Source organism: Geotrypetes seraphini, chromosome 12 (genome assembly GCF_902459505.1).
Source record: "Geotrypetes seraphini chromosome 12, aGeoSer1.1, whole genome shotgun sequence".
In the NCBI taxonomy this organism is placed as follows: domain Eukaryota; kingdom Metazoa; phylum Chordata; class Amphibia; order Gymnophiona; family Dermophiidae; genus Geotrypetes; species Geotrypetes seraphini.
This window is the reverse complement of record NC_047095.1, coordinates 91,290,473-91,312,784: the sequence shown is the minus strand read 5'-3', so window position 1 is coordinate 91,312,784 and position 22,312 is coordinate 91,290,473. Positions and strand designations below refer to the sequence as shown.

The 22,312-nt window shown below is 46.7% G+C and overlaps 1 protein-coding gene across 3 annotated transcripts in view; it reads right to left on the bottom strand.

The window, feature by feature from the left end:
• Nucleotides 1–22,312, bottom strand: part of RABGAP1L (RAB GTPase activating protein 1 like) — a 978,589-nt gene that overhangs the window by 879,997 nt on the left and 76,280 nt on the right. For 2 of the 3 annotated variants that reach the window (XM_033916610.1, XM_033916612.1), the window contains exon 3: nucleotides 6,612–6,777. In XM_033916610.1, the coding sequence (XP_033772501.1) occupies nucleotides 6,612–6,767 (156 nt within the window). In that variant the 5' untranslated portion in view covers nucleotides 6,768–6,777. The remainder of the gene's footprint in view (nucleotides 1–6,611; nucleotides 6,778–22,312) is intronic. The other variant, XM_033916611.1, reaches the window with a different exon arrangement.

Below are 22,312 nucleotides of genomic sequence, written 5' to 3'. Positions count from 1 at the left end.
ACATAGATCTGACTGATAGGGAGTAATTTTATAGCCGGGTGCATGCATAAAAGCAAAAATCTAGGAACCTTTCTGGAAAAGAATCTTCGTCATCAGATGGTACTGTATACCTAGTTGTGAAACCATTTTAACCTAGATGCACTTGAGAAATCTACTTGAGCCATCTACTTAAATCTATCAAAAAAAAGTATTCTAAGACTCCAGCTAATCCAGAATACTGCAGCCAAACTGATCTTTTCAAAACGCAAGTCTGACCATGCCTCCCCACTCCTTGCCAAACTTCACTGGCTTCCAATAATCTCCAGAATCCATTTCAAATGTTCCTGCCTGGCTTTCAAGATCATTCACGGAATCCTGCCTCCTCTTATCCCACTGTCTTTCAACTCCTCCAGTCCTGACTCCTCCAGAACTGCCCAAAGGCTTAAACTAGCCTTCCCCTCTCCACGCGGCATCCACTATTCAGGCAAACTGGGAAAATCCCTTCTCTTCAAAATCACAGGTCTTTGGAACGACCTCACCACCCCGCTGCGGAACCTGAGCTCCCTTCAGTTATTCCGCAAACAACTGAAAACCTGGCTTTTCAGCAAATTGTAGCTCTATCCTTCCCCCCTTTCTCTCCCCCCTTCTACACATAAGTTCATGTAATCCTTTTTCTTCTTCTCTACCCACTAGTTTAAGTTCTTGTAAACCGTGTCGAGCTCCATTCTCATGGAGATGATGCGGTATATAAACTTAAGGTTTAGATTAGATTAGATTAGAAATACACAGTGACAAAATTCATCACCATCCCCGTCCCCGTGGATAACAATCCCGTGTCATTCTTTAGTGTTTATCTCAACCTCAGTCCATCTACAACAGCATTCTTTAATGCAAGGCTTGCGGGTCAGTGGTTGTGCCCATTCTGCCCTCTCTCCTTAAAGAATGTCATGGAGATGGTTTCCCGCGGTTATTCGCAGGGACAGGAACAGTGATGAATTTTCTCACTGTGACATTCTCTACCTCTAAAGGTACAACTTAATAGAAAATACTGTATAATCCTTGGAGGGATGGAATTATTGTGTGGATATGTAAATTTGCTATCCCCCGCTTATAATTGGATATTGTTATGTATGTTTTATCATAGCATTATTTGTGTGTTTTTATTGTAATCTGCTTTCCTTTTAAAAGTGGAATATAAATTTTTAAAAATTAATTAATTGATATATAAGATGCTACTTTGTGGTAATTTATAAAGGGAATACAGGCATCCATGTGCCTTTATAACCATCTACAGTAACATGTAAATGCTCTTACAGAAATTTATACCTGCTCCAAAGAAGGGGTAAATGTCTATAGGCTCCTTTTACTAAGGTGCGCTAGGGTTTTAATGCGCGGAATAGCCCGCACTACATTGCCGCGCACGCTTGACCTTAATGCCAGCATTGAGCTGGCATTAGCTCTAGAAACGTAGCACATGGTAATTTCCTGCATGTGCTAAAAACGCTAGCGCACCTTAGTAAAAGGAGCACTATGTGTACTCTGCATAAACTGTATGTGCATATTTTATAAAAATGATGATTCTGTGAGATTATTGCTTAAATGGACAGAGGAACCTGGCATGAAGTACCAGTAGCTCTGCATCTGAATCAGTGGCGTACCAAAGGGGGGGAGGTCTGCCCCGGGTGCACGCTCCAAGGGGGTGCACAGCCAGCCGGATCCGGAACCTCCCACGCTGCTCCAAACGGCACCTCAGCGCGGCTGCCATACTTAGAGCAGCCATGCTGAAGTGAACGAAGGTCCCGCAATGACTGTGCCGTCTACCACCTCTGTTCCGGAAGAGGTGGAAGAGGTAAGTGATGTTGGGGGGGGGGATCTTGCCGCAACTAACTGCGTCTGCCGGCCCAGCCCCCTCCGACATCACTTACCTCTTCCATCTGGAGCAGAAGCAGTCATCATGGGACCTTTGGGATGGAGAAAGAAAGGAGCATAGTAGGGTGGTGAAAGGAGGTCAGAGTGGCATGGAAAGGTGTGGAGGGTGAGAAAGGGAGTCAGGGTGGTATGGAATCATGCTGAAGGGTGACAAAGGGGGGGTCAGGGTGGTATGGAATCATGGTGAAGGGTGACAAAGGGGGGTCATGGTGGTATGGAAGGGTGTGGAGGATGAGAAAGGGAGTCAGGGTGGTATGGAATCATGCTGAAGGGTGACAAAGGGGGGTCAGGGTGGTATGGAATCATGGTGAAGGATGACAAAGGGGGTCAGGGTGGTATGGAAGGGTGTGGAGGGTGACAAAGGGGGGGTCAGGGTGGTATGGAATCATGGTGAAGGTGACAAAGGGGGGGTCAGGGTGGTATGGAATCATGGTGAAGGGTGAGAATGGGGGTCAGGGTGGTGGAGGGAAAGAAAGGGGCAGATTATGATGGAACTGCAGGGAAAGAGACATAAGGGTGGAAGGATACTGCATGGAATTGGGTTGGAGGGAGAGAAAGGGGGCAGATGCTGATGGAAGTGGGGGGAAGGGAGAGGAGAGAGTGAAATGTCAGACCATGTGGGTGTGGGAGAGGGAAGGGAAGAAGAGGAGAGGAGAGATGCCAGACCATTGGAGGAGGGAAGGGAGGAAGATGGACGCCAGGGGGTGAAGAGAGAAATGGAAGGGGGATGCATAAAGTTTCTAGAACGGGAATAGAAAGAGAGAAGATGCCATATAGAAGGGGCAGAGAGAGGGTAGACAGTGGATGAAAGGAAGAGAGTGACAAAAAGATGAGGAAAGCAGAAACCAGAGAAGACAAGGTAGAAAAAAATTATATTTATTTATTTGCTTTAGGTGAGATGCATCTCTGTTTCTGTGATGTTGCATTGTATGCAGAGTCCAGCTTCTTGGTGCTTCAGTTTAACCTTTGTCTACGTATTTTTATTCTATCTCCCCACTTACAAAACTGTAGAGCGTTTTTTAGCATTGGCATCTCAGCTGTTACCACCATGGCTAAAAACCACACTACAGTTTTGGAAAAGGGGGAGGAGTTAGTTTGTGATTACATACTAGGCAAAGGTGTTTTCTGTGTTCTGTGTGTTCGAAAAGACATGGTTTTCTGTTAGGATTGACTGTGTAGGATTGATCTGTACTATTCTGGCTTGTTTAGTTTTACAATGGGTGTATTAAACTAAACTAAACTAAACCTTAAGTTTATATACCACATCATCTCCACGGATGTTTTAAGTTAGGGCTCACTAATCTTTCAACAGCTGCAATCCCAATTTGTGCAGCTGTAGAAAGCATGAGCCACCCCAACAGCACAGGACAAGGACGTCCTATAGAACACCTGCCCAGGTCACAACCCACAGTTTGGGAAGCTCTGTTTTAAGGTTTACTCTCTTACAAAAAAATATGCAGCTAACACAATATGATAAAAATAACTGAGTAATTCTAGTAGATTAATACCCTGTGCTCCAGACTACTTGGAATCCATCTCTATGTTCTATTTAGGTATAATGTAAGTCAGTAGTTTTTACCTAAAATTAGTGGAATGGTTAGAGCAGGGGTACCCAAAAGGTCAATAGCGAAGGCAACGCGAGTCGATCGCAGAGCCCATCCTGGGCTTTGTGATAGACTCGCATTACCTTCGCATTCTACCTGCTTCCTGACGCGGTAAACAGAAGCTCCGGACCGACCAGCTTCCCCCCACTTGACATCAATTCTGATGTTGGAGAGGAAGTTCAGGGCCACCCAATCGCTGCATGGCTGGCCCGGAACTTCCTCTCCAACATCAGAATTGACATCGAGGGGGAACGCTGGTCAGCCCGGCGTTTCTGTTTACCGTGTCGGGAACCAGGGAGAGCTCATAACTCGGTGGCGGGCAGTTTGGGGGCCTGTTCCCCGATGGCGGCGGTGACTTGGGGAAGGACAGGGAGAAAGAAAGGGGGCAGGAAGGGAGACAGAAAGAAGGGAAACAGAAAGAAAGAAAGGGGGGACAGGGAGACAGAAAGAAAGAAGGGAAACAGAAAGAAAAGGGGGACAGGGAGACAAAAAGAAAGAAGGGAAACAGAAAGAAAGAAAAAAAGGGGGAAGTTGGACAGAAAGAAAGAATGGAAATAGAAATAAGGAAAGAAAGGGGAGACAGAAAAAAAGAAGGGGCAGGAAGAAAGAAAGAAAGGGGAGGGGGCAGGGAGAGAGGAAGAAAAAATTGGGGGAGGGAATGAGGTCTGCAGGAGAGGAAGCATACAAGAGGCTGAAAGAAGGGAAGAAATATTGGATGCATAGTCAGAAGAAAAAAGTGCAACCAGAGACTCATTAAATCACCAAACAAAGGTAGGAAAAATTGTTTTATTTTCATTTTAGTGATCATAATATGTCCATTTTGAGAATTTATATCTGCTGTCTATATTTGGCACTATGGCCCTCTTTTACTAAACCACAATAGCGGTTTTAGCGCAGGGAGCCTATGAGCGTCGAGAGCAGCGCGGGGCATTTAGTGCAGGTCGGAGAAAGATGCTCAAAGCCCAGCACAAGGAAGAGGGAAGATTTTCAGGCATCAGCACCGGCATGTCCTGTGTATTGGTGCTGGTGCCAGTGCCAGATAGGGGTAAGAGAATATGTTTTGGTGGGTGGGTGGGTGAGTGGGGAATGCCAGATCGCGGCCGGAGGGGTTGGGGGCGATGCGAGCGAGGGATGCCGGATCGCGGGGGGGCAGATGCCAGATCGCGGGGGGGGGGGGGTGGAACAGTGCCGGTGGCCTCAGGGGGGATAAGGTGGAGCAGCGCCGGTGGCCTCGGTGGGGGGAGTAAGGTAGAGCAGCGCTGGTGGCCACGGGAAGGGGGGAGGAGGTGGAACGAATCAAGCGAGTTTTCCTTACATCCTATGGGGAAACTCGCTTTGATATATGAGTAAATTGGTTTACGAGCATGCTTCTGGAATGAATTATGCTCATATACCACATCATAAACGAAGGTTCCACTGTATTTCTTTACAATCCTTCAATATAGTCTCCCTGTTTTGCAATGACTGAGTACCAACATCTGGGAAGCTTCATTATACTATCCAAGACACCATTTTTTTCAGTTGCCAAATGGCTCGGGTACTGACGGAAGAAAGCTCTTCCAGAGATACAAAACGATGTCCATGCATAGGTTGTTTCAACTTTGGAAAAAGGTTGAAGTCCGGTGGACTCATGTCTGGACTATAGGGAGCATGAGTTAACACCTCCCAGCCGTATTTGCGTAGTTTTTCAATGACAACATTCCCTATGTGCGGGCAAGCGTTGTCGTGAAGAATGAGTGGCCCAGCCAAGAGCAACTGAGGTCGAGTTTTGTGCATTTTTCTGCGCATTTTTTGCAAAAAATCATGATACTACACTGCTGTGACACTTCTTCCACATGGAACTTTGTCTGTGATGATGATGCCTTCATGATCATAAGCAAAAATCATTCTTTTTTGACTTTTGATTTTTTGGTTTTCTGGAAAATGGAGCTCTACTCATCATTGAAAAACTATGTAAATATGGCTGGGAGGTGTTACCTTATGCTCCCTACAGTGCAGACTTGAGTCCATCAGACTTCGATCTTTTTCCAAAGTTGAAACAACCTATGCGAGGACATTGTTTTGTATCTCTAGAAGAGCTTTCTTCTGCCAGTACCCAAGCTATTCGGCAACTGATCAAAAACGGTGTCTTGGATGGAATAATGAAGCTTCCCGGATGTTGGGACTCGGTCATTGCAAAGCAGGGAGACTATATTGAAGGATTGTAAAGAAATACTTGAAAAAAAATAAAACGTAAATTTAAAAAAAATAGTGTGCATTATTTATGAAATGACCTTCGTAGATTAGCCTCATTTTTACGCACAAAGGCCAACAGTTGGATGCTGGTATTTACCCACCAGGTTTCAGCAAATTGATTTTTTTGCATCAATTTTTCTGCTTGTGTGTGCAATTTGAAAAAAACCTTGCACCATTATCTCCCCAGCCCAATACCTTTTGCCAATACTGCATTATCCCCTGCAAGGATGTTATATCCTCTTTGGAATCCTGCACACTTTCTTACTTGTGGTCTCATTTGCTTCTCTATTAGTCACTCATGTGTCAGCCTATCTAGAGCCCAACTTGGCATAAAGGTGAAGAGTAACTCTATAACTAAAGCACTGATTCAGCGTTTAAAGCAGCATTTCCAGCACACTAACCACTAAGACGAACAATTATGCCAAAAGATCTCCCTAAAAGGTGTGTACAGTGAGAAAAACAGTCACTCATTCTAGGCCTATATAGAGAAAATTAGCATAATCGGAGGATATGCATGTAACTTACAGTATTCTGTTAAGTTGTGCATATAAATATATGCTGAAGCCAATGTGTATGCACAAACTTTGCACTATTACAGATATGTGCATTGTTACAATAATAAGATTTACGAAGCATATTGGCATGTACACAAGTATATGCTAATATTCTAAATATTTATGTACATAGCTGGCATTTAAATATTAGCATCAACTTTATAGAATTACCCCCCACCCCCTTTGTGTTTAAGTAATGATATCAGTAAACTAAACTAAAATAAAAACAAAATATATGTTAGACCTCATGGAATATTTACTATTCACGATAAATCCACAGAGAAAAAAAAAGAATTTAAAAAATATGTACCTGGAGTTGAGGTTTCTCGTCATCATCTGTTCGCTGGGGCACCACAACAAATTCTTCACTGTTTAATGTGGCCACAGAATCAGATGGCCCACTAACCTTGCATAATGAAGACCTGTCCTCCATTACACGACTGCAGTCCCTTGGTGCTCTATACATCTGATTACACCTGCAGGGACAATGCGACAGCTTTAGAATCTGGAAAGAAGTTTTAAATAACTGTATCACAGTCACACCTGACCAGTTCATATAACAAACATCTATCTATCTATATATTGTACTGTACTCAGGCACTGGATGGTGCCTCTCTTTTCTGGGCAGGATGTGTCAACGTGCCCCACTGCTGTTGGCTAGGAAAGAAAGACACTTCCTCTCCCCACTTCTTCCCCAACTCACTAAACTACTGATAAGTCTCTGGCCCACTTAAATCGCCTCTAGCCAACCAATGGCTGATATTCAGTGGCACAAAGCTGGGCAGTGTCAATGAATATCCTGTCCCAGTTGAATCTCCCAACTGGATCACCAGGGGGGCCTACCTACACAAGGATTATAGAGGGGGGGCTTGATGGGGGAGGGAGATCAGAGGGCTCTGGTGAAACAGCATTTTAAATTAAGTAAAAAGATTTAAGAAATACATGGTAAATACATTATATAAATTGTTGAATTTTGTTTTTCGACAGATGATTATATATTGCTGGAGTTTTATAAAATCTGAACAGCTCACTCCTTTAAATTTTGATGTCCAGTCTCGCGTTTTTATTATCAGTGTTTATCATGTTTCAAAACCGAAACTAAGAGCCATCATTCCAGAGTTTTCTTTCACACGAGAGGTCCACCTCCTGTGTATTTATACCATGGAGAAATTTAAATCAGGGTGGATAAAAATCAATGATTTTTTTGGGGGGGTGTTAATATGATTTTTTTAAATTTAAATTGGATTAAAAATAAATAAAATGCTTTTCTGAGGAAAAATCTATCCAAAAATAGTTTTCTATTTAAGATACATTATAGTCCAAAAAGTTATTCATCATGAAATAAGGATTAGTTTTTAATTGTGTAGCATGAGGCTACATACTCATGCAATGTTTAAATTTTTTGTTAAAGGAATTAAAAACCATAAAAAAATATTTCGACCCTCCATCTTTTAGACTACTGGATCAGTCACTGATCCTATCCACCTTAGACTACTGCAATATCATCTATGTGGGCACTCCCAAAAAAACTTTGAGAAAATTAAGGATAGTGCAAAACACGGCCGTCATACTAATATTCGGACTAAAGAAAAGTGACCACTTTAGCCCCTATTATAAACTGCTGCACTGGTTGCCAATTGAGGCACGGACTTTATTCAAGTTTTTCTGTTTTTGCTATAAACTGGTGTGGGGAATGGCCCCAATTTACCTATTACCTCACTTCGAACTTTTCACCCCCACAAGGACAACCAGAAATTGCAACTAGAGAATGACACGGTGGCGGTTACCCGCAGCTAGCCACGTTTAGCTGCGGGTAACCCGCCGAAACGGGGAATGAAAACTAGCAGTGGCTGCGGGGACGGGAACAAGGCCATTCACCGCCCCGTGGAGCGGTGAATGGTCTTGTCTCCGCAATGAGACATCAAGGATCGCGCGGTCCCCGCAGCCCCCACCCACCTGCCCAATCGATCTTAATGTTTAGCTAGCTCTCTCCCTTCTCCTCATCTTAGTTTGTAGGTTTTCTTTTTCGACGACTCGCACGCTATCAAAGAGCCGCGCACCCGCGGCTGCTCAGTGTTGAATCTTCTGCTCTGACGCAACCAGAAACAGGAAGTTGCAGCAGAGCAGAAGATTGAACACTGAGCAGCCGCGCGTGCGCGGCTCTTTGGGAAAGCGTGCAGGTCGCCGAAAAAGAAAGTCTGCAAACTAAGGTGAGGAGAAGGGAGAGAGCTGGCTAAACACTAGGATCGATTGGGCAGGCAGGTGGGGGCTGCGGGGACCGTGCGATCGTGCGTGTTCCCGGCTCAAACTGGAAGGAGGGAGTGAAAGGGAAAAGGATTCTGGGCCAAGGAGATGAAGACGGAAAGAAAAACCCACAGCAGGAAAGAAAGGGAAGGACAGGCAGGTGAGCCAGATGCTAGAAGCAGGAGGGGGAGGAAGAAAAGGAAAAAAGCTAGATGGGGTTGAAAAGAAGAGACATACTGGTATGGAAGAGGAAGATAGGGGAAATCTGGACACAGGAAGGTAACAGAAAGAGGGGAAATTATGTGCATGGGGCATAGGGACAGAGACATAAAGGGGACATGCCATGGGGATGGTATATGGACACAGGGGGGGGCAATGGCAGATACATAGGGGAGATATTAGAAATGGGGAAAATAGGAGCACAGAAGCGAGATGGATTGTGGGGATGGGACAGGGACCGAGCTCGCAGGCTCCAGTGGCTTGCACAAATGACATTGTAACGTGCCACGAAAATAAGAGAGAGGAAGGTAGATAGATAGGCCATGCGAGAGGAGCTGAAGGGTGGTAGAAAGGAACAGATGGTAAAGGAGGGAGGGAAGGGTGGTGGTGGAAAGGAATAGAACAGACATTGAAGGAGGGTGGAGAGGAACAGACCCCGAAGGGAAATGTGGAAGACAGAGTGGGAAGAAGACAGATGCCAGACTATGGGGGAGCGGAGGGAAGAAGATGGGTGCTAGACCAATTGGGGGGGGAGTGAAGGGAGAGGCACAGTAATAGCAAATGGAAGACGCAGAGAGAAGACACACAGTGGATGGAAGGAATTGAATGAGAAGATGTGGAAAGCAGAAACCAGACAACAAAAGTAGAAAAAGAAAATTCTATTTATTTATTTATTTTTTGCTTTGGGATAAAATAGCATATTAGTTGTGTTGATAAAAATTTATAAACAAAGCCCTGCCAGCTGAACATCTCTTTCTCTAGTTCAGCAGCAGGAACTTTGATTTATAAGAAAGGAATAAGCTAAATATTACAGTACTAAGGCTTATATGGATGCAGCGGGGACGGTGACGGGGCGGTGAATGGGATGTCAGTGGCGGTGACGGGGCGGTGAAAGGGATGGCGGTGATGGTAACAGGGCGGTGAAGGGAATGGCGGTGACGGGGCGGTGCAGAGGATGGTGGGCCGGGGACAGGGACAGATTTTTTTCCCCATATCATTCTCTAATCGCAACCTCTTTGCCTACCTGAAGATCATAGGTTGCAAATACAGAACCTTTCTGGATAGAACTTTTAAGTTTCAAGCAAACCTGGCTAGGCAACTTCACCGACAAAACCAGGCAGACCTATGGCGCCTTTCGGAAAGATATCAAGACCGCTCTATTCAATAGATTTATTTCCCAGCCAGACAACGCCCCCCATACCAAAACCTTTTCTCTTTACATTGACACCACACTCTTCACAAATATATTCTGTTCTACTCTTGACTATTCAATGTCTCCCTCACCTCCTGTATTTGTAATTCACTGACCATCCAGCCTCTTTGATGTAAAATGCTTAAGATTATACTGTAACCTATTTGTAGCCTGTAAACACTGATTACTCAGTGACTTCCTACTTGTTCTCACCTTGTGATTCGCTCTCTTTCACTGTAAACCGCCTAGAAGTCGCAAGATTATGGCGGTATAGAAAAAATAAAGTTATTATTATTAATCCATTCATAATGTCACAGGCAATTTTTCCCTCTAGAAGATATCACAGATGCTTAGTTTTGTATTTCTCAAAACTGTGAATTTGTGATTGCAGGGATAAGATGCTGCTTCTTCATAGCAAAATTGTTTTACAAATATACAAAGGTGAGAAAAAGACCTTAGCCCCATTTTTCCTTTGCAAATCAATGCACACGGAATCAACCCCTTACCTCTCGAGTGCTAAGTTTATATATCTGAACAAGGAGCTAAATGTGAGGAAGGAGGGGCAAGCAGTAAAAATTAAGGTGAAACCTTTTGAATAGAATACTCCACAAGTTTTGGGATCTTTGTGCTTATAGCCTGAGGTTTATCATATTCTCTCCTTGGAGGAGAAAACCTATAATGGCAGCAGGTCGTAAAGGACCTAGTTTATGAATATTTTAATGAAGTTCCTCTACCTATGTGTAAGGCAGCTTGTATGCAAAATGCAAACACTGCAACAAAGAAATACAAGGACTGATGGCCCAAATGACACACCATGGGAAGTGCTTTTGATGAGGTTGACAAAAGGAATGTTTTCAACAGGCAGGATCTTCAGGTTGGTAAATGTTTTTATTTCATCATATCTCTTAAAGACTGCCTTGAGGAACTGTCATATTTGAGCAAAATATATTTGTTATTATTACAGCATGTTACCAGCATTTTGATACAGTTGTTATGAAGGAATATAAAGTTGAAACAAGCAAATATTCCTTTTTTGGGCAGTACTGAGTGGCAGTGAATACAGAAAACCATGATTTAAATCAAGTTTTTCTGACTAGTGATTTAAATCATATCCACCCTGATTTCAATGTGTCCATCATATCTCCTCCCTCTTGTTTTTCTTCTGAACTATACATAGGATTTCTAAGTTAGCTCCTATTTGCTTTATGAAAAAAAACACATCAATAGCCACTTTCTGGATCCACTCCATTCTGTTTATGTCCTTTTGAAGGTGCAAGCCCCTCAACTGCATGCTGTACTCCAAATGAGGTCTCACTAAAGACTTATACAAAGGCACTATCACCTTCTTTTTCCTGATGGCCATTCCTCTCCCTTTCTACCCAAGCGTGCTTCTGGCTTCTGCTGTTGACTTTTCTACTTGTTTCACCACCTTAAGATCATTAGATATGATCACCCAAGATACTGCTCTCCATTTGTGCACAGAACTTCACACTCTGCACTCTACTATTCCATTGGGTTTTTGCAGTTCAAATGCAAGACCCTGAATTTTTTGGTATTAAATCTTAGTACCTCACGTTCTCTTCGATCAACCAACCATAAACTCTTAACGATTCCCTCCTTAAAAATTATTGGAACCCGCCGACAAGATATGTTCTCTGTATCAGCGCCGCAACTCTGGAATTCATTACCTTTACATTTAAGAGATGAAAATAACTTAAGCGATTTTAAAAAGAATTTAAAATGCTTTTTATTTAAGGATGCTTTCAACTTATAAATTACTTTTGAGCTCTTCCTCTTTCCCTTTCTTCTTCTTTTCCACGCTTTTTTCCTAATTCTTCCTTTTTTATGTTTATATCTTTTTCATCATTGTATAAATTTATTAGCCCATCATATATACTTATTATGTAAATCCTCCTTTTTTTAATTTTTTTTTTATTGTATTCATTGTATAAATTGCTAGTTTTATAATATCTTATATGTTATTTCTTATTTTAATATTATGTTTAATTATATGTTACTTTTATATATTGTAATTCACTTAGAAACAATTTTAATTAAGCGATTAATCAAATATAAATAAAACTTGAAACTTAGCTGCCATAATTCTATACTATTACTCAAGCTTCACTAGAACCTTCCTCATGTCATCCACATCTTTCATAGTGTCTACTCCATTACAGATTTTGGTATCATCCACAAAAAGGCAAACTTTTTCTGGCATCACTTCCATAATATCACTCAGATAAGTGCTGAAAAAAACGCTCAGAGCATCCTACTCTGTCTTTACTTTAGCACTGTAATGTTGTGATTAATTTATCACGTGATTATTTCATTCACTGTTGTGTGATTAATTTGAGCACTCCGGAGGGGGTCCAGTGATGGTGTGCAGGTGGAGGTTATTATATCTTCTCCATTGTGTGTAAAGCGCTGGAGAATCTTTTCCCTTCGCTTATCCTTCACACTGAGGACCCCTCCTTCACATATTATATTTTGGACTAAATATTTGGTGCTTTAGACAGATTGGGTCGCTCAAAGAGTCTATTAGACTTTTCACTGCTTCATGTGGTTTCTATTTAGTATCTTTTTGCAGTATTTTTTTGGAGTTATTGTGTGAAAAAAACATAAGAACATAAAAAATAGCTGTACTGGGCCAAACCAACGGTCCATCTAGCCCAGTATTTGGTTTCCAAACGTGGCCAATCCAGGTCACTAGCATTCCGCAAAATAGCTCAATTTCTACAATCAGTTTATGAGTCACTTAAGTGGAACAGTGTCAAAAGCCTTGCTGAAATCTTATTTGCACATCCAGTACTCTCCCAAGTCAAAATCTCTATTCCCCAGTCAAAGAAACTGATCAAATTCATCTAAAAAGATCTACCTCCAGTAAGGCTGGATTAAAAGGTGTTTCAGAGGTAAGGCCTAAATTTATCTGTATAAATAACAGTATTCAACCATTATCTGAATAACTATATCCATTTAGGTGGACAGCACAAAGAGTAGTCCTAACAGACATAAGAACATAAGAAGCGCCATCTCCGGATCAGACCTTCGGTCCATCAAGTCCGGCGATCCGCACACGCGGAGGCCCTGCTAGGTATACACCTGGCTTATTTTATAGCCAACCATATCTTTATATGCCTCTCTCAAGGAGATATGCATCTAGTTTGCTTTTGAAGCCTAGGACTGTCGATTCCGCAATAATCTCCCCTGGGAGAGTATTCCAGATGTCAACCACTCTCTGTGTGAAGCAGAACTTCCTGATATTAGTCCTGAATTTGCCCCCCCTTAGCTTCATTTCATGTCCTCTTGTCCGTGTCAAATTGGACAATGTAAATAGTTTTTTCTGCTCTATTTTGTCGATTCCTTTCAGTATTTTGAAGGTTTCGATCATATCCCCACGCAGTCTCCTTTTCTCAAGGGAGAACAATCCCAGTGTTTTAAGTCGATCCTCATATTCCAGTTTCTCCATACCCTTCACTAGTTTAGTTGCTCGTCTCTGCACCCTCTCCAGCAGTTTTATATCCTTCTTTAAGTAGGGAGACCAATGTTGGACGCAGTATTCCAAGTGGGGTCTGACCATTGCCCTATAAAGCGGCATTATAACTTTCTCCGATCTACTCGAGATTCCTTTCTTTATCATGCCCAACATTCTATTTGCCTTATTTGCCGCTGCCGCGCATTGTGCCGACGGCTTCAGGGTCCTATCTATCAGTACACCCAGATCCTTTTCTTGTTCACTTTTTCACAGAGTTGCACCTGACATTCTGTACTCGTATTCCTTATTTTTACTGCCTAAATGCATTACCTTGCATTTCTCCACGTTGAACTTCATCTGCCATTTCTCCGCCCATTTTTCTAACCGACACAAATCGCTCTGGAGTTCCTCACTGTCCTCTGTTTAAATTTAGGATGTGTATTCAATAGTCCTACCTAAGAGCTTTTTTTTACAAAGCCACACAAGCAAGAGTTGTACGGCAAATGCTCTAAAGCCATTAATTGCCTATGGGTTTTGGCTCATTTACCGCGCTGGCCCATGTCGGCTTTGTAAAAGAAACCCTAAATTAGTAGGCCTTCTTTCAGGCGTTTAGATAAGCAAATATTGACCTTTACAGTTTCCAAAACCAAATGGCTCAGATCTATTTTGGTGAGTTTAACCAAAATCCACATATTAAGAATGAAAGTCTTCTACCATCATATTTCTTAGAGTTAATTTATTAGTACATGGAAAGTTCAGTTACATACAAAATGTTACATAGAAACATAGAAATAGACGGCAGATAAGGGCCCACGGCCCATCTAGTCTGCCCACCTTAATGTCCCTCCCCTACCTTTGCCCTGTGAATAGATCCCATGTGCCGATCCCATTTGGCCTTAAAATCAGGCACGCTGCTGGCCTCAATCACCTGTAGTGGAAGACTATTCCAGCGATCAACCACTCTTTCAGTGAAAAAGAATTTCCTGGTGTCACCTCGTAGTTTCCCGCCCCTGATTTTCAACGGATGCCCTCTTGTTGTCGTGGGACCCTTGAAAAAGAAGATATCTTCCTCCGCCTCGATGCGGCCCGTAAAGCACAGTTACTTACCGTAACAGGTGTTATCCAGGGACAGCAGGCATATATTCTCACATGTGGGTGACGTCATCTACGGAGCCCCAGCGCGGACAGCTTTTCAAGCAAACTTGCTAGAAGTTTCAAGTTTGCACACTGCACCACGCACGTGCATGCCTTCTCGCCCACTAGAGGGCGCATCCCACCTCGTGGTCCTCAGTTCCATAACTAGCAAAGAAGCCATCCCCGGGGAGGCGGGCGGGTTGTGAGAATATATGCCTGCTGTCCCTGGATAACACCTGTTACGGTAAGTAACTGTGCTTTATCCCAGGACAAGCAGGCATGATATTCTCACATGTGGGTGACCTCCAAGCCAACCAAAAAAAAAGGGCAGGTGGGAGGATGGCAATTTAGGAAAACAGATTTTGCAAAACTGACTGGCCAAACCGGCCGTCACTCCTGGATAAAGTGTCCAGACAGTAATGAGAGGTGAACGTATGAACCGAAGACCAAGTGGCAGCTTTACATATGTCCTCCATAGGAGTGGATCGGAGGAAAGCTATCGAAGCTGCCATCGCTCGGACCTTATGCCCCGTGACTCGACCCGGGGGCGGAAGTCCAGCCTGAGCATAGCAAAAGGAAATGCAAGCAGCCAACCAGTTAGACAGAGTGCGCTTGGAAACTGGATGCCCTAATCGATTGGGATCGAAGGACAAAAACAATTGAGGAACCTTCCGATGAGACCTGGTGCGTTGAAGGTAATATGCCAACGCCCTCTTACAGTCAAGCGTGTGAAGCGCCGTCTCGCCAGGATGGGAGTGGGGCTTAGGAAAGAACACAGGAAGGACAATGGACTGATTGAGGTGAAAATCAGAAACAACTTTAGGTACAAACTTAGGATGGGTGCGGAGAACCACCTTGTCATGATGGAAGACAGTGAAAGGAGGGTCCGCAACCAAGGCTTGCAACTCCCCAATCCGCCTAGCGGAGGTGAGGGCAATCAGAAACACCACCTTCCAAGTCAGAAATTTCAAGAGAGACTCGTTGAGTGGCTCAAAAGGGGGTTTCATCAGTTGAGCTAAAACCACATTCAAATTCCACACGACAGAAGGAGGCTTAAGAGGGGGACAAACCCTGAGTAACCCTTTCATGAAGCGTGTTACCAAAGGATGGAGCGACAGAGGGCGTCCATCCAGATGTTGGTGGAAAGCAGAAATAGCACTAAGATGAACACGCACCGAAGTGGTTTTCAGGCCAGAGTGCGACAGATGGAATAAATAGTCCAAAACCGAGGAAACCGGAACCGATACCGGATCCAGGTGAAAAGACGAACACCAGGTGGAAAACCTGGTCCATTTCTGCGAATAACAAAGCCTCGTCGAAATCTTGCGTGAGGCTTCCAATACCTCCCTCACTGATTGAGACAGATCCGGAGGAGTTCGGGAGCAAGAAACCAAGCTGTCAGGTGCAAGGACTGCAGATTGGGATGTAACATGGATCCTTGACTCTGAGACAGCAGAGAAGGAAACACAGGCAGAAGAAGAGGCTCCCTGGCACTGAGCTGAAGCAGCAGGGAGAACCAGTGCTGACGCGGCCACCGAGGTGCAATGAGAATCATCGTGGCCGTGGACGATTTGAGATGTACTAACGTTCGCATGATCAGAGGAAAGGGAGGGAACGCATACAGGAACCTCCCCTCCCAATCGAGAAGAAAGGCATCGGCCTCCAGACGGTCCCGCGAGTACATCCGAGAACAATACAGGGGCAGTTTGTGGGTCTCCGGAGAGGCAAACAGATCCACCTGTGGCGTTCCCCAGCGAGCGAAAACCTCGCGCAGAACTGCGGAGTGTAGAGTCCACTCGTGCGGTTGCAGAAGTCGACTGAGTTTGTCTGCCAGACAATTCAGTTCTCCTTGGATGTAGACCGCCCGAAGGAAGATGTTCCGGGAGACCGCCCACTCCCAAAGGCGAAGAGCCTCCGAGCAGAGGGGCCAAGACCCCGTTCCACCCTGCTTGTTCACATAGTACATTGCCACTTGATTGTCCGTGCGGACGAGGACAACCCGATTCTGCAATATGTGAACGAAAGCTCGAAGTGCTAGAAAGATGGCCCGAAGCTCTAGCACGTTGATGTGACACCGACGGTCCTCGGCAGACCACAGGCCCTGCGTGCGAAGACCGTCGAGGTGGGCTCCCCACGCGTACTCCGAGGAGTCTGTGGTCAGAACCTTGCGAAAAGGAGGGGTGAGAAACAGTAGACCCATGGACAGATTTGAAGAGTCTGTCCACCAACGCAGCGATTTCCGCAAAAGCGGAGTCACCGAAATGAGGCGAGACACCGGATCGTACTCCTGACGCCACTGGGAAGCGAGGGTCCACTGAGGAATCCTCAGATGCAGCCTTGCAAACGGAGTGACGTGAACCGTCGATGCCATATGGCCGAGCAGCATCATCATGCGCTGGGCCGACACCACCGACAGTTGAGAGACCTGACGGCCCATCCGCACCAAGGCTTCCAACCGTTGGGGCGGGAGGTAGGAGCGCAGGCGCACCGTGTCCAGCACCGCACCTATAAATTGAAGAGACTGAGCCGGGCTCAACTGAGATTTTGGAAAGTTTATCTCGAACCCGAGGCTTTGCAGGAAGGCAATAGACTGTCGGGTCGCTGAGATAACCCCCTCCCTGGTCGGGGCTTTGATGAGCCAATCGTCCAGGTAAGGGAACACATGAAGCCCACGAGACCTCAGGGCTGCCGCAACCACCACCATGCACTTCGTGAAGACTCGTGGGGACGCGGCCAGACCGAAGGGTAGGACCCTGTACTGGAGGTGTAGGTCCCCCACCTGGAATCGTAAAAATCTTCGGAAGGCGGGGTGCACCGGAACATGGGTATATGCTTCCTTCAAGTCGAGGGAGCACATCCAGTCCCCTTCCTCCAAGAGGGGATATAAAACCGGGAGAGACAGCATTCGAAACTTCTCCCGGACCAGGAATTTGTTGAGCTTCCTGAGGTCCAGTATGGGGCGCAGGTCCCCGGTCTTTTTTGGGACCAAAAAGTAACGGGAGTAAAACCCCGTACCCCGCTGGTCCTTGGGGACCGGTTCGACCGCCCGAAGCACCAATAGGGACCTGGCCTCGGCCAGAAGGGTCGGTAGCTGCGATCGATTGCAAGAGGCTAGACTTGGGGGATGGTCCGGTGGCGAGGACACAAAGTTGAGCGAGTAGCCCTCGGAGACGATCCGGAGCACCCAAGCGTCTGAGGTTATCTCGGTCCATGCCTCCCGGAAGAACCGAAGACGCCCCCCGATAGGAAGGGATTCCTGTGATTTCGCGGAGGGGAACCCGCCCCGTCCGCTCAGCCCGTCAAAAGGAAGGCGCAGGCTTAGAAGGACCCTGCGCCGGGGCTTGGGTTTGTCCCCCTCTGCCTCTCTGAGACGGACGCCTCGGAGGTGGCCTCGAAAAAGCCGGGGTCGACTTCTGAGGATATCGGCGCGGCGGAGGACGGAAAGGTTTCTGCGGCGGGGGCCTAGGTTTGGGGCGGACCAGGGATGCTAACGAGCGCTCCTGCTCCGACAACCGCTTGGTCGCCGCATCTAAGGACTCGTCAAATAACTCGGACCCCACACAAGGCAAGTCTGCAAGACGTTCCTGCAGGTTTGGGTCCATGTCGAGGGTGCGAAGCCAGGCCAGGCGGCGCATGGCCACTGCGAAGGCCGACACCCTCGAAACCAGCTCAAATGCGTCATACACCGCATGAAATAGGTACAACCGCAATTGAGACAGGTTGGACATAAACTTATCGAATCCTGCCCTTTGGGAGTCCGGTAAGGAGTCTCGATATTGAGGAAGGTCCTTCACCATGCCACGCAAATAGGAGGAAAAGGTGAAGGCATAATTTAGAACCCTGGTGGCCATCAGGGAATTTGAATAGAGGCGACGGCCAAACTTGTCCAGGGTCCGCCCCTCCCTGCCGGGTGGAACCGCCGCAGAAACCCGTGAGGGCTGTGATTTCTTAAGGGCAGACTCCACCAGAAGAGACTGGTGGGAGAGCTGCGCCTTTTCGAACCCTTTAGGGGGCACCGTCCTATACTTCGCTTCCATTTTGGAAGGCACAGACGTGACTGTAAGAGGGTTCGACAAGTTCTTCAACCAGGTCTGTAGAAGGACTCTGTTGAGGGGGAGCCTAGGCACCTCTCTAGGAGGAGTGGGAAGGTCCTGCTCCTCCAAAAATTCTTTGGAATATTGAGAACCGACCATTAGGTCTAACCCCAGGGCTCGGGCCATGTCCTGAACAAAGGACGTAAAAGAGGACGGCCTGGCCGGGGGAGACGGGGTTCTCGACCTCCCCACCGAGGAGAGGGGAGAGGCCTCATGGGAATAATGAGGATCCCTTACTGACCCCGAGTCCCAGGATCCCCTCTCCAAGGCCCTCGAGGGGGAAGGAAAAATTCTCCGCCTCGCAGAAACCTTGGGTGAGGACCCCGGGGTCCGGGGGACACTCTCCCACTTCCTCGGCGAGGCGGCATGGGAAGACTTCCCATGAGGTGAACGGAGGAGCCTCGGATTGTCGAGGCGTAACTCCGACACCTGCAGCGCCTCGCCCCCGAGCGGCGAGGAACGATCGTGCCTCCGAGGCGAGCCCCGCGGCCGCTTAGACTTCCTCGATCGGCGCCCCGTCCGAGGTCGCGTCGAGGGCGAGGCATCCCGGGAAGACCCCGAGGAGGAGGAGGAAATACGGCGCACTCTGCGCAACTTTTCCTTGGGCCTCACACTCCGCTCAGGCGGCCCCCCCGAGGTCGAGGTCGAGGGCAGGGCCGGGACCGAGGTTAAGGGGGCCACAGTACCCGAGACCGAGGTCACCGAGGCCGGGGCTCCCGAGGTCGAGGGAGCCGAGGCCGGAGCCTCCGAGGCCGAGGGCGCCCCGGCCGAGGTCGAGGCCGCCGGAACCGCAGCCCGCTGCAACACTTCCAGGGCCCCCGACAGCTCCGATGAAATCAGGGCTCGAAGGAGGTCCTGGAAGGCCGGAATCCCCACGAAGGTGGGGAGTTCCGAGTCCGGAGCACACTCCCTGGAGGGTGACCTCGGTCTCGAGTATTCCCTCGGGGTGTGCGAAGTCGAGGTCGGCTTCTTTGCTGAAGGGGATGGAACAGAGGACTTACCCGAAGCCGGTTTTCCTGAAGACGCCTTCGAAGACGAGGGCCGAGGCGAAGCCGAGGCCCCCGAGGACGCCGAGGCCGAGGTCAAGGCCGGGGCCGAGGCCGACGTCGAGGCCTTGGGCGGCGCGTCCACGGCGAACAATTCCGCCATTCTGGCCTTACGGCGACGGAGGGCTCTGTTTTGAAAAGTCGCACAGCGATCACACGAAGCTGTCGGATGATCCGGCCCAAGACAGACAATGCACCACCGGTGAGGGTCAGTGATGGAAAGTAACCTCTCACACCGGCTGCACTTCTTAAATCCCGTAACAGGACGGGACATCAACGAAAAAGAAGGCCGGGAACGACCGACGTCCCGCGGCCACGGCTTCCGGGAGCCCCCGGAGCCTAACGAAAAATAAAATATTTTTTTTTTTTTTTTTTTTACGAAGGAAAAAAGAAAGCAGCACCGCGAATCGAACAACAATCAAAGAAAACAACGAAACGCGGCAGCTAGAAGGCAATACAACTGGAGCTCAGATCCACAGGGCTTTCTGGCTCCGCGGAAAAAATTGAACTGAGGACCACGAGGTGGGATGCGCCCTCTAGTGGGCGAGAAGGCATGCACGTGCGTGGTGCAGTGTGCAAACTTGAAACTTCTAGCAAGTTTGCTTGAAAAGCTGTCCGCGCTGGGGCTCCGTAGATGACGTCACCCACATGTGAGAATATCATGCCTGCTTGTCCTGGGATAAGATACTTGAACATCTCGATCATGTCCCCCCTCTCTCTGCGCTCCTCGAGCGAGTATAGCTGTAATTTGTCAAGCCGTTTTTCGTATGGTAGATCCTTGAGTCCCGAGACCATCCGGGTGGCCATTCTTTGCACCGACTCCAGTCTCAGCACATCCTTGCGATAATGTGGCCTCCAGAATTGCACACAGTATTCCAGGTGGGGCCTCACCATGGATCTATACAATGGCATAATGACGTCCGCCTTACGACTGACGAAACCCCTTCCTATGCAGCCCATGATTTGTCTTGTCTTGGACGAAGCCTGCTCCACTTGATTGGCAGACTTCATGTCCTCACTGACGATTACCCCCAAGTCTCGTTCTGCTACCGTTTTTGCTAGGATCTCGCCATTAAGGGTATAAGACTTGCATGGATTCTGGCTGCCCAGGTGCATAACTTTGCATTTTTTGGCATTGAAGTTGAGTTGCCATGTCCTAGACCATCGCTCCAGTAGGAGTAGGTCGTGCATCATGTTGTCGGGCACTGAATCTTCGTCTGTTGTGCATTTGCCCACTACATTACTCAGTTTGGCGTCATCGGCGAATAATGTTATTTTACCTCGAAGCCCTTCTGCCAAGTCTCTTATAAAGATGTTGAATAGGATTGGGCCCAAGACTGAGCCCTGTGGTACTCCACTAATCACCTCCATCATTTCGGAGGGGGTGCCGTTCACCACCACCCTTTGGAGCCTACCTCCAAGCCAGCTCCCAACCCATTTCGTCAATGTGTTACCTAATCCTATAGAACTCATCTTGCTCAGTAACCTGCGGTGTGGTACGCTATCGAATGCTTTGCTAAAGTCCAGGTACACGATGTCCAGGGACTCCCCAATATCCAGCTTCCCCGTTACCCAGTCAAAGAAGCTGATCAGGTTGGATTGGCAGGATCTCCCCTTAGTAAATCCATGTTGTCGGGGATCCCGTAGATTCTCCTCATCCAGGATCTTATCTAATTGGTGTTTGATTAGAGTTTCCATTAGTTTGCTCACTATCGATGTTAGACTCACTGGTCTGTAGTTTGCTGTCTCCATCTTTGAGCCTTTCTTGTGGAGTGGAATGACGTTAGCCGTCCTCCAGTCCAACGGGACGCTGCCTGTACTAAGGGAGAGGTTGTTCCTCATACATGTGCATTTCCAACAGTCAACTGGATTTCACACCTCACTGTTTTGAGTCAGCAAAAAAAAGGCATTTTCTAAATCCAAATTACAGTATGGCTGTACACAGCAAGTTAAAACTGAATCCAAATTCCCCCCAACAACAACAACAACAAGGCAAGCTGAACTGTGGAACACACTCTAACCTCCTCTTCTATTAAACTGCACTAGCAGTTTTTAGCGCAGAGAGCCGCGCTGAATGACCCGCACTGCTCCTGACGCTCACAGGAACTCTATTAGCGTCGGAAGCAGCGCGGGCCATTCAGCGTGGCCCCCCTGCGCTAGAAACTGCTAGTGCAGTTTAATAGAAGAGGAGGTTAGAGTGTGTTCCACAGTTCAGCTTGCCTTTTTGTTGTTGTTGTTGTTGGGGGGGGGGGGAATTGAGACCACTGCCTTAACTGTATCCATGACATCCTAGTTGTCTGTCTTGCCTGTTTAGATTGTAAGCTCTTTCGAGCAGAAACTGTTTTCTTATTCTTTGTGACTCTGTGCAGCGCTGCATGCGTCTGGTAGCGCTATAGAAATAATTAATAGTAGTAGTAAAAGGACCCTTATATGACCCAAATAAGCATATTTTCTATGTAATGTAATGTTATTGTTAAGGCAAATTTTTTCTAGACTTCTGAATTTTCAAACATTTAAAATCATTTACACACCAATTATATTTGCTAAACAATGTTAAAAACAACAACAACTTACAAACCACTCTGAACAAAACACTACAATATCCAG